The 13,372-nt window shown below is 38.0% G+C and overlaps 1 protein-coding gene across 1 annotated transcript in view; it reads right to left on the reverse strand.

Annotated features, from left to right (window-relative positions):
* CCDC7 (coiled-coil domain containing 7) overlaps window positions 1–13,372 on the reverse strand; it is a 395,691-nt gene that overhangs the window by 54,405 nt on the left and 327,914 nt on the right. The window contains 1 exon segment of the mRNA XM_088025513.1: window positions 10,703–10,786. Coding sequence (XP_087881639.1) covers window positions 10,703–10,786 — 84 coding nt within the window.

Raw genomic sequence — 13,372 nt, forward strand, 5'->3', positions numbered from 1 at the left:
CAAATGCATGAAGGTTAAAGGGCATCCTACAGAGAATGAATGGGTCATCCAGGAAATTAGAGAATAATGAAAAAAAAAATACATGGAAGAGCGGAGGCAAGATGGCAGAACAGTAGGGGACCTCATTTCATCTGGTCCCTTGAATTTAACTAGATAACTATCAAATAATTCTGAACACTTGTGAATTCAACCTGAGATGTAAGAAAGGAATATCTAGAACTCTACAAGTAGAAAAGTGACCACGTTCTGCAAGGTAGGAGGTATGGAGAAGTAAATATGAGGGGATATATTGGAAGATAAATGAAGGAGGACGGAGCCTCACAAGCCAGCTACCAGAAAGATAGCCCCAGAGGGCAAAATTGGAACGCTTAGAAATCTGCTCCAGTGAGAGACATCCCTGCCTGAAAGGAGCTCAGGTGGTGGAAAGGGACCAAATTCTAATTTGGGACAGTGTAGTCTCAGGATCTCCAGAGACAGAAATAATGGGGGTGCCCGAGCTGGTAGAGTTCCCAAGCATCAGAGCAGGGAAACTGGTTACAGTCAGTGAGCCCGGGAGGAGGTTCTCAGCTTTATTTGCCATAAACTGGGAGCCGTAGCTCAATTGGGTGACCACTTTCTGTGTTGGAACTATGCAAAGGACAGGAAATTGGGGCCCCTCTGCCTTCCCCTTGGGGGGGTGCAGCGGGTGCACACAGGACCTGGGGACAGTTCTCAGTGCCAGAGGCCTGCAACAAACAGGAATGAGGTAGTCCTCCACCTTCCCCGGGAGAGCAGGAGCAGGTTCACACACATCAGCAACCCCTCTCCATGCCAGGGCCCTAAAAATTGCAGTAATGTGGGATCCTTTGCCTTCCCTGGGAGGATCAGTGTGGATGCACACTGCAGGAGTCTGCAGAGTTTGGCAAACATAAAAGTGAAGACCACTTATCCCTGAGGGTTTATTGAAGAAAGGGGACCATGATCTCTTGGCTCTGAGGCCAGAGATATGAGCATGGCCCTTCTCATTTTGATCCTCTAAAGAGGCATTGAAAGACTTCAGGGAACAAAAGCCACACAGAGGAACAGCTTACACTGAGTCTGGCCCCCTGGCAAGGAGTGGTATAACTCTATCCAAGTAAAGACACCTGAGAAGCAGCGCAGCAGGCCCCTACCCCAGAAGACCAACTAGAACGACAGGTGCACAGCAAATTTATGAACCAGACAAGACTGTAAAACTTCAGTGATAAGGGAAAATGGTATATAGAATTCAAGGTTTTTTTCTCATAATTCATTATCTTTTAGTTTAAAATTTTCCATATCATTTTTTCTTCTTTTCCTTTTTCAACTAGTTTCTTACTTTATCGACTCCTGGTCTTTAAGGCTTTTTTTAGCTTCCATTTTTTACATTTACATTTTATAGATATATTTTTCATTTTTTACTTCCTTTCACTCTATTCCATTTTATTTTTGTATATATATAAATTTGTTTTCTTTATAATTTTGGGATTTAGTGTCTTCTAACACAGAGACCAAAACACAGTGTGTTTCACTCTGTTTTGTCCATCCTATGAGGTTATATTCTCTCTGACTACCACCACCCCTCCAGTTTTCTTTCTTTCTTCCTTCCTTCCTTCCTTCCTTCCTTCCTTCCTTCCTTTCTTTCTTTCTTTCTTCCTTCCTTTCTTCCTTCCTTCCTTCCTTCCTTCCTTCCTTCCTTCCTTTCTTTCTTTCTTTCTTTCTTTCTTTCTTTCTTTCTTTCTTTCTTTCTTTCTTTCTTTCTTTTCTTTCTTCTCTTTCTCTTTCTTTCTTTCTTCTTTCTTTCTTTCTTTCTTTTCTTTCTTTCTTTCTTTCTTTCTTTCTTTCTTTCTTTCTTTCTTTCTTTCTTTCTTTCTTTTTCTTTTCTTCCTTCCTTCCTTTCTTTCTTTTTGTTCTTTTGCTTTCTTTTTTTTGTTTTCTGATCTCTTTGGATTTGTCTAGTGTGTATTTTTCTTTGGTCTTGGTTGATATTTTTGATTCTGCTCACTCGTTCACACATTCTTCTCTGGGTAAAATGACTAGAAGGAGTAATTCACAACACAAGAAAGAACCAGAGGTAATACTCTCTGCCACAGAGAGTGGCAGATATGGATAATTGGTATGGATATAAGTAAAATATCAGAGCTGGAATTCAGGATGACAATTATACAGTTATTAGTTGGACTTGAAAAAAGCATAAAAGACACTAGAGAATCTCTAGGTGTAGATATGAGATCTAATAAGGCCAATATTAAAAATGATCTGAGATGTAGTCTAAATTGGATGCTCTAAGAGCTAGGGTAAATGAGGCAAAAGAGAAAGTGACACAGAAGACAAGTTAATGGAAAGGAAGGAAACAGAGGTAAGAGAGAAAAACAACTAATAGGCCATGAGGAGAGGCTTCAAGAAATCAGTGATGCTATAAAACGGCCCAATATAAGAATTATTGTGGTTCCTGAGGGGGAAGAGAGAGTGTGTGTCAGAAGGTGTGTTTGAGCAAATCATAGCTGAAAATTTCCCTAATCTGGAGAAGGAAATAGGCATTCATGTCCAAGAGGTAGAGAGGACCCCCCAAAAAATCAATAAAAATAGATCAACACCCTGACATATAATAGTGAAGCTTACAAATTTCAGAGATTAAAGAGAAAATCCTGAAAGCAGCTTAAGACAAAAGGTTCCTAATCAAGAGAGGTAGGAACATTAGCCTTACATCAGACCTATCCACAGAGACCTGGCAGGCCAGAAAGTGCTGGCATGATATATTCAGAGTACTAAATGAGAAAAACATACAGCCAAGAATACTTTATCCAGCAAGACAGTATTCCATTCAGAATGGAAGGAGAGATAAAGAATTTCTGGGACAGACAGAAACTGAAAGAATATGTGACCACCAAGCCAGCCCTGCAAGAAATATTAAGGGGGATCTTGTAAGCAAAGAGAACCCAAGAGTAACATAAACCAGACATAAACAGAGACAATCTACAGAAACAGGGACATTACAGGTAATACAATGGCACTAAATTCGTGTCTTTCAGTAGTTACTCTGAATGTAAATGGGCTAAATGCTCCAATCTAAAGATGCAGGGTATCAGATTGTATAAAAAAGCAAGATCACCCATATGCTGTCTACTAGAGACTCATTTTAGACCTAAAGACACCTCCAGACTGAAGTGAGGGAGTGGAGAACAATTTATCATGCTAATAGACTTCAAAGGAAAGCTGGGGTAGCCATCCTCATATTGGACATATTAGATTTTAAACCAAAGATGGTAGTAAGGGATGAAGAGGGACCCTATATCATACTTAAAGTGTCTACCCGACAAGAAGATCTAACAATTATGAATATTTATGCTCCTAACTTGGGAGCAGCCAATTATATCAACCAATTAACCAAATTAAAGAAACACATAGATAATATTACAGTAATAGTAGGTAACTTCAACACCCCACGGGACAGCAATGGACAGATCATCTAAGCAGAAGATCAACAAGGAAATAAGGGTTTTAAATGACACATTGGACCAATGACTTCACAGATATATAGAGAACATTCCATATTAAAGCAAAAGAATACACATTCTTCTCGAGTGTACATGGAATATTCTCCAGAATAGATCACATAGTAGGTCAAAAATCAGGTCTCAACTGATACCAAAAGACTGATATTATTCCCTGCATATTTTCAGACCACAATTATTTGAAACTTGAACTTAAACACAAGAGGAAATTTAGAAGGAATTCAAACACTTGGAGGTTAAAGGGCATCCTGCTAAAGAATGAATGGGGGGGTGCCTGGGTGGCTCAGTCATTAAGCGTCCACCTTTGGCTTGGGTCGTGGCCCCAGGATCCTGGGATTGAGCCCCATGTCAGCCTCCCTGCTCAGCGGGAAGCCTGCTTCTCCCTCTCCCACTCCCCCTGCTTGTGTTCTCTCTGTTGCTATCTCTCTCCTTGTCAAATAGATAAAATCTTTTTTTAATACAAGAATGAATAGGTCAACCAGGAAATTGAAGAAGAATTTAAAAAGAATTCATGAAAACTAATGAAAATGAAAACACAACTGTTCAGAGTTTTGGGATACAGCAAAGTCTGTCCTAAGATGGAAGTACATTGCATTACAAAGCCTCTCTCAAAAAATTAGAAAAATCTCAAATGCACAAGCTAACCTTACACCTAAAGAACAGCAAATAAAGCCTAAAGCAAGCAGGAGAAGAGAAATAATAAGGATTAGAGCAGAAATCAATGAAATAGAAACCAGAAGAACAGTAGAGCAGATCAATGAAACTAGAAGCTGGTTCTTTGGAAGAATTAATAAGATTGATAAACCCCTAGCCAGACTTATCAAAAAGAAACGAGAAAGGACCAAGTTAATAAAATCATGAATGAAAGAGGAGAGATCATGACCAACACCAAGGAAATACAATCAATTTTAAGAACATATTATGAGCAACTATATGCCAACAAATTAGACAATCTGGAAGAAATGGATGCATTCCTGGAAACGTATAAACTACCAAAACTGAAACAGGAAGAAATAGATCTGAAAGACCCATAACCAGCTAGGATATTGAAACAGCTATCAAAAACCTCCCAAAAAAACAAGAGTCCAGGGCCAGATGGCTTCCCAGGGGAATTCTACCAACCATTTAAAGAAGAAAAAATACCAGGGTGCCTCGGTGGCTCAGTCGGTTAAGCGGCTGCCTTCAGTTCAGGTCATGATCCCAGGGTCCTGGGATCAAGCCCCACATCAGGCTCCATGCTCAGCATGGAGCCTGCTTCTCCCTCTCCCACTGCCTGCCTGCCTGCCTACTTGTGATCTCTCTCTATCAAATAAATAAAATCTTTTAAAGAATGTAAAGAAAAGAAAAAGAAAATATACATATTCTACTGAAGCTCTTTCAAAAGATATATATGGAAGGGAAACTTCCACACTTGTTCTATAAGGCCAGCATTACCAGATAAAGACCCATCAACAAGGATAATTATAGACCAATATCCCTGATGAACATGAATGTGAAAATACTCACCAGGATATATTAGCCAACAGGATCCAACTGTATATTCAAAGGATTATTCACCACGACCAAGTGGGATTTATTCCTGGGCTCCTAGGGTGGTTCAACTTTCCCAAATCAATCAATGTGATAGAGCACATTAATAAAAGAAAGGACAAGAATCATATGATCCTCTCAATTGATGAAGAAAAAGTATTTGACAAAATACAGCATTCTTGATTAAACTCTCCACAGTGTAGGGATAGAGGAAACATACCTCAATATCATAAGAGCCATCTATGAAAAGCCCACAACGAATATCATTCTCCATGGGGAAAAACTGAGAGCTTTTCCCCTAAGGTCAGGAACACAATGGGGATGTTCACTATCACCACTGTTCAACATAGTACTAGAAGTCCTAGCCTCAGCAATTGGACAACAAAAGGAAATAAAAGGCATTCAAATTGGCAAAGAAGAAGTCAAGCTCTCATTCTTTGCAGATGACATGATACTTTATGTGGAGAACCCAAAATACTTCTTTCAAGACACGTCTCCAAAGGCAAGTGAAACAAAAACAAAAATGAACTTTTGGGACTTCATCAAGATAAAAAGCTTCTGCACAGCAAAGGAAACAGTAAACAAAACTAAGAGGCAACCCACAGAATGGAAGAAGATATTTGCAAATGACATTACAGATAAAGGGCTGGTATCCAAAATCTATAAAGAACTTCTCAAACTCAACACCCCAAACACAAATAATCAAGTCAAGAAATGGGCAGAAGACATGAACAGACAATTCTCCAAAGAAGACATAAAAATGGCTAACAGACACATGAAAAAATGCTCAACATCATTTCTCATCAGGGAAATACAAATCAAAATCACAATGAGATACCACCTTACACCAGTCAGAATGGCTAAAATCAGCAAGACAGGAAACAACAAATGTTGATGAGGATGCTGAGAAAGGGAACCAACCCTCTCACACTGTTGGTGGGAATGAAAGCTGATACAGCCACTTTGGAAAACAGTATGTAGGTTCCTCAAGAAGTTAAAAATAGAGCTACCCTATTACCCAGCAATTGCACTACTAGGTATTTACCCCAAAGATACAGATGTAGTGAAAAGAAGGGGCACATGTATGCCAATGTTCATAGTAGCAATGTCCACAATAGCCAAACCGTAGAAGGAGCCGAGATGCCCTTCAACAGATGAATGGATAAAGAAGATGTGACACATATATACAATGGAATATTTCTCAGCCATCAGAAAGGATGAATAGCCACCATCTGCATCAACATGGATGGAACTGGAGGGGATTATACTAAGTGAAATAAGTCAAGCAGAGAAAGACAATTATCATATGTTTCACTCATATGTGTAACATAAAGAATAGCATGGAGAACCACAGGGGAAGGGAGGGAAAACTATGGGGGAAGAAATCAGAGAGGGAGACAAACCATGAGAGACTCTGGACTCCGGGGAAAAAATGAGGGCTTCAGAAGGGAGGGCGTTGAAGGTCTGGTTTAACTGGGTGATAGGTATTTAAGGAGGGCACGTGTTGTGATGAGCACTGGGTGTTATATGCAAGTAATGAATCCTTGAACACTACATCCAAAACCGATGATGTACTATATGTTGACTAACTGAACATAATAAAAAAAATAAAAATAAAAAAAAGACAAAGTAATTATTGATAGATATGTACTTATTGCCCTTTTTTCAGTTGTTTTATGTTGTTTTTATAGTTCTGTTTCTCTCTTCTCTTGCTCTCTTCTCTTGTGGTTTGATGACTTTTTCTTTAGTGATATGCTTGGGTTCCTTATCTTTATTCTTTGTATATCTATTATACATTTTTGACTTGTGGTTACTCTTTGGTTCATGTATAACATCTTATGTATCTATATTAAGTCAATTGTTGCTTAAGTTCAAATCCATTCTAAAATCCCAAATTTTACTCCCCCCACCCCATGTTTTATTTATACGATGTCATAATTTACAAGCTTCAATTTTGGGAATTCTAGACTGATTTTTATAGATACAATTGATTTTATTGCTTTTGTGTTTTAATCTCTATAGTGGTTTTATAAGTGATTCTTCTCCTACTTTTATAAAGTTTGTATTTACATGAGAATTTTTTTCCTCTCCTAATTTTTTACTCTTGATTATGCCTTTTCCTTTCTAATAAATTCCCTTTAATATTTCTTTAAGGCTGGTTTAGTGGTGATGAGCTCCTTTAACCACAATTTGTTTCAGAAACTGTTTATTTTTCTATTCTGAGTGATATCCTTGGTGGATAGAGTACATTTGGTTGCAGATGTTTCCCTTTCAGCCATATTTGAATATGTCATGCCACACCTTTCTGGCTTGCAAAGTTTCTGCTGAAAAATAAGTAAGTTGACAGCTTTATGGGGTTTCCCTTATATGTGACTTTTCTCTTTCTGCTCTTCAAATTCTCTATCAATATTTTTGTCAACTTAATTATTATGTGTTTTGTTGTGGGCCTCCTTAGGTTCATTTTGTGGGAGTTTCTCTGTGCCTCCTGGATCTAGATTTCTGTTTCCCTTCTTCAGTTATGAGAAGTTTTCAGCTATTATTTCTTTAAATAAATTTTCTGCCCCCTTTCCTGTTTTGGGATCCCTATAATGCAAATTTTATTACACTTGCTGATGTTGCTGTTAACCTATTCTCATTTTTTTTTCCTTTTTGCTCTTCAGCTTGGTTGCTTTCCATTATTTTGTCTTCTGGCTCACTGATCCTTTCTTTTGCTTACTATAGGCTGTTTATTCCTTCTAGTGTATTTTTAATTTCAGTTATTGAGTTATTCATTTCTGATTGGTTCCTTTTTATATTTTCTATCTTGCTGTTCAAGGTCTCACTGAGATCCTTCTCTACTCTTTTCTCAATTCCAGTAAGTATCTTTATGACTATTTTATGACTATTACTTTGAATTCTTTATCAGGAATATTTCTTATGTGTTTCATTTAGCTCTTTTGCTGTGATTTTGTCCTGCTCTTTCATTTGGAATGCATTCCTTGGTCTTATTTTTTTCCTAATTCTCTGTGTTTGTTTTTATGTATTAGGAAAGTCAGATACATCTTCTGGTCTTGAACATAGTAACCTTATAAAGAAATTTTGTAGTGCAATGTCCCCTGTTCACCAGAATCAGGAACTTCAATGGTGTTTCCTGTGTGTGTTGTGTGCACCCTACTGTTCTGATTGAGCTGCATTTGCCTTCAGTCCAGTTGGCTGCAATTGGGTGGGTTTTTTCCCCTGTGCTGTTAAGGGGCCTATCTGGTACCACCTTGGGCTTGTGGTTGTATCAGACCAGATGTCTGCTCTTAGCCCTTTTCTCTGGGCTGCAGTCACACCAAACTGCAGGGCTGTCTCTCTGCATTGTCCCTTGAGAGGCTTTCACTGGTGAGTGGGGCATGAAGTCAGACCAGATGTCTGCCCCCAGTCAGGCTACTGAGGGTGCAATGACCCTGAAGTGTGGGGCTGTCTCTCTGCATTGTCCCTTGAGAGGCTTTCATTGGTGAGTGGGGCATGTAGTCAGACCAGATGTCTGCCCCCAGTCAGGCTATTGAGGTTGCAATGACCCTGAAGTGCAGGGCTTTCTTCCTGTGCTGTCCCCTGTAAGATTTTTGTTGGTGGGCAGGCCCAGTAGTTGGATCAGATATCTGCCTCCTGCCCACTGCTGGGACTGTGGTGGAACTGGTGTATGTGGTTTTCTTCCCCTATCCCCAGGACAAGAGTCACTTTGGAGTGGTGCCTGTCACTGTTGGGGCTGCTTGTAGAATGAGATTGGTCAGACACCACTTTGGAGGGACTTCTGCACAGTGGGATGGGTGGTATGGGACATATTTGCAGGAGAATGCAAGGGAGGGTGAACAGCTTTAGAAAGTTAGTAGAGGATGTTTGCTCTGATATCTGTAGATGTCTAAGCATATAGCTTTCAGGGTGGAGAAAAATGGGTCTTCCCAGCTCTTTTTTTCTTGGATAAGTATCCTAAAGGTCCTTGTCCCTCCTGTGCATGTTCTGAGATTAGTAAAAGAAACTCTTTCCTGTATACCTCTGGCATTTTTCACTATGCCACTTCTATGCTGTATCTCAGTGGGTTTGTTACATATGCTGTTTCTTTAAGGGCAAAGACTAAGTTTTCTGTCACCCTCCAGCTCTTTCAGGGTTAAGCCCACTGATTTTTAAAGTACCCAGAGTTAAGCCCCACTGCTTGTAAAAAAAACTCATGAAACTCAGCCCCACTGATTTTCAAAATCGAATGTTACCAGGACTTGTCTTCCCAGTACAGGTCCCACATGACCGGGGGGCCTGGTGATGGGTCTGTCCTCTCCCTTCTCCATGATTGTGGTGTTCTTCTTATGTATAGTTAGTCCCACAGGGAGTTTGGTTCACACCAGGTCTCTGTGCCTCCTGCCATTATTGATGTGGCCTCCTCTCTATCTTTTCTGACAGTCTTTGTGTCATTTTCTGGGTTAGTTGAACTGATATGGCTGTTATCTAAGTGTCTGTGGAAAGGGGTGGGCTTAGTATCCTCCTGCTCTACCAACTTCCTGTCTTTCCAATTCTCATTTTTTAAAATAATTTCTATCTCTTTTTGATAATCTCTATTTAATAAGACATTGTCATCAATATTCCTTTTCTTTCCTTTTACTTACTTTCCTTTCCCTTCCTTCCCTTGGTTTCCTTAATTCATTAAAAATATTAATATTTTTAATTAAAATATTAATAACTGTTTTATAATATCCTACCGTTATGGTTTTTAAAACCTAAGGTTAAAAAACCTAAGGTTTTATGGTATGTTTTTTCCATACACACTTTACTTTTTCTTTGCATGTCTCATATTTTCTTTTTGGTAAAAACTGGGCATTTTAGATAACATAGTGCAGCAAATCTGGATACTGAGTTCCCCTCCCCTTTGAAGGTTTGATGTTGTTGTTTCCCTGATTATTTACATAAAAGTCAGGCTGGACCATTTTCTATTGTACTGATGTCTCCTTCCCTGCAGTGTGAAGCTCCTAATGTTGATTCTCCAAGGGCATAGAGTTGGGCATGCACACAGTCACCTTTGGATGACAGCTTCTTAAAAGGGGTCCCATTCACTATTTCTTTCCTTTGATTCTCTGTTAAGTTCTCTGCCTCCTTTGACATCACACAAGGATGGATAAGAAGTGTGTGAAACACAGTTCCACCAGGACAAGAGGCAGTAGTATAAACTATGAACTATATGACAAAACTAAAGGTTTCTACTTCACCTGAGATGTTATGAATTTGTTTGATATTTCAATCATATAGAGGGAATTAGTAACCAATGAAATAACTATCCACTAAATTCCTCTTCTTACCCATTTCATAAGCTAGAATTTCTGCTTTGCAAATACAAAGCAACTATCCTATGTAGCCGGAAAAAAGAAAGGGAGTACAACAGCATTTGAAATGCTTCCATCAAGCATATTCCAAGCGCAATTTCACATTGGGTTTTTAAGGATCACATTTTAATGGATGAGTTCTAAAACCTATAATATGTGGCTAATTGTCCATTTAGTAACTGCTAGAATTCCACTAATTATAGGAGGGACTTTATGAAGATGTTTTATAATGTCATAATAACACAGGTTCTATAGTCCTTAAAGATCCAAATTTAAACTCCAGAAGAAATAAATAAACCTTAAGTAGACTTGAAATATTTTTGTTCTTACCAGGATGACTCTTTGACTGTGTCTTGATTTCCTTCTTTATTATACCTCTTCCGGTAGCACCTGGGAGGGGCTCTGTATCCATCTCTATAGAAATAAACAGTTCCAAAACACTTTTGTAAGGTAAATGTTAACATATGTGTGTTTGTGTGTCTAATATTCCTCTAGTTAGCATTCCTTACTATATAGGAGGAGAATTATAATGAAATATCTGGGTTGCAGAAACATAATACCTTACAATCTGAGGAACTATTAGTAGACATGTAACCTCATTATACTGAAGCATAGAGATGTTTACTGATTTGACAAAGGTGACATATCTGGGTAATGACCAAACTGATGCACAAACTGATGCTTCATCTAGGGCTTTACCCAGAAAACATAATGCCTTGTGCAAATTCAAATCACCCCAGAGCATAACTTCCACGTACATTTTAAAAACACATTCATATGGTAGGGATATACCTGGTAAGGCAGGACTTCACAGTTTTTTTTTCCCCAGGTCAATTTACAAACTATGGTCAGTGGAGTCACAGACGTTACTGTGAGGCAGAAATTCTTTGACTTGTCCAGGAATCTTTTAATGCTCTCCCTTTTATTAAATTATGTCACTTTAAATCAAGTAGGCATTCATGATGGAAAAGAGTATCAAATAACATATGGAATGAGATAAAGTGCTCTCTCAAGTTCCTCTTAGCATGTAGACCTTCTAGCTGGGGAGGAGTAAGTGGGTAATTTGCAATAATGTGAGCATTGGTATTGCATCCCTTTCCATTTGAGTCTTAACATGATTTTTAGCCTTTTCCTGGATGTGGAAACTACTACGTACGTCTAATGACAGAAAAAATAAAAAGAAACTCATCTAAAAGAATTTCACATTGCGAAAGAAATAACTAGAATTAGCGACTCTGGGTTACCTATTGGGTAAAGTTTTGTGGGCAATAATGGTTCTAACACACATATACGTGAAGTGGGAAACACTGTCATGATCCAGACATCACAGATTGGAAGTCTTGCTTTGGAGAAATGACTGAGCCCATGAATTTTAAAGTTTTCACTACCACCATGGCAGCAAAAAATATACTGCCACTGTAACCTAAACAGAGGCAGAGACCTGATGGGACATCATTACTAAAACCAGAGATAAAACTGGATTGGGCAGAACAGGTTTTCAGTAATTAAGTAATGGCATTTGTGAAAGTAATATGAGCTATAGCAATACATAACTGGAAAACATTAGCAGACATATTTTAGCCTTCTGGTCTTTCTCCAGCAGATGTAATTAGAAGAACTGAGTCACATGAATTGAGAAAACAAGGGATTCTTATATGAGGGGGGAGGGAGTGAGAATAGCCCTTGAGTATAGATTGGATTAAACACTAGGATCATAAAAAGTGTGTTTAATATATATTAAGAGTCACAATTTTCCTCCTTCACAATAGCCTCCCATTGCTTTAAGTCTTTTTAAAAAATCCTCTGTTGCTTGGAGTTCTCGGAGTTATTTTTTTTAATATAGCATATTATACATATAGTACACAATTTCCCCATTTTAAATGTTTAATCAGTCATTTTAATATGTTCATAGAAATGTGTAACTGTCACCACAATTGTTGAATCTACTTAAGATTTATACTCCTCTAATTCCAGTCAGATTTAGAAATGTTACATCATATTTTGGATATAGAGTTTGGTATATTACTCTAAAGTCCTACTCTCTTTCCACACCTCTAAAAATAAATTCATCAGTTAAATTGTTTATTTATAAAAGTTTGTGCCCTATAGAGAAACTGAAAGAAGAGCAAATATGTATAGTGTCTGCTATGTTAATCATTTTATTTATAATATCTAGTTCTCTTTCAGCCATTATTTTTAATTATATTCCCTGTTCTAATTTTGCTGCTCTCATTGTAATACTTTACATTTGCTCATTCTTTCTTCTAACAGTATAAATCTACTGAGCACTTCTAGTGAATTTTAAAATTTCAGTTACTGTATTTTTCAACTGCTGGATTTCCATGTTGTTCTTTTCAAAATAATATCTTTTCCCTTACAGTTGTTTCCAGAGGGCAATGTCTTTGGACATGCCCACAGTCACTTTTGGATGACAGTGTTTTTAACAGGGTTGTCTTTGTACCTTTCTTTTATATATCCGTTAAGCTGTCTGCCTCTTTGGTATCACACTAGAAGTCAATGGGCAGTGTGTCTATCACTGACATGAGTAAAGGCAGCAGTACCATCTTTGAACTATGTAACACAACTAATGTACTCTACTACAGTTGAGATTGCATAATATGCCTGGTATTTCCATCAAATAGAGGGAAATGGTAACCAATGAATCAACTATCCTAAATTCCTCTTGTTATTATCATATTCATGAGGTAGCCTTTCTCCTTTGGCAAATTGGAAGGAATTTTCTCTCCAAGCCAGAAATAGAAAATGAATAGAATAGCATTAGACATACTTTCACCAACCATATTCTAAGGTCACTATAGCATTTAATTTTTTATGGTTTAATTTCTAAATGAATGAGTTCTAAAACTCATAATATCTAAATTTTTATTTCTAGTAAATACCGGGGTATAATGAATTATGAGACTATTCATGAAGATTTTACCTGTATAATAATAACATATAGGTACTCTTGTCATTTAGACCCAACCTTCATTAAACCCC

This window comes from Eumetopias jubatus, unplaced genomic scaffold (genome assembly GCF_037043125.1).
Source record: "Eumetopias jubatus isolate StellerSeaLion01/CBP00866 unplaced genomic scaffold, mEumJub1_p1.0 scaffold_8, whole genome shotgun sequence".
In the NCBI taxonomy this organism is placed as follows: domain Eukaryota; kingdom Metazoa; phylum Chordata; class Mammalia; order Carnivora; family Otariidae; genus Eumetopias; species Eumetopias jubatus.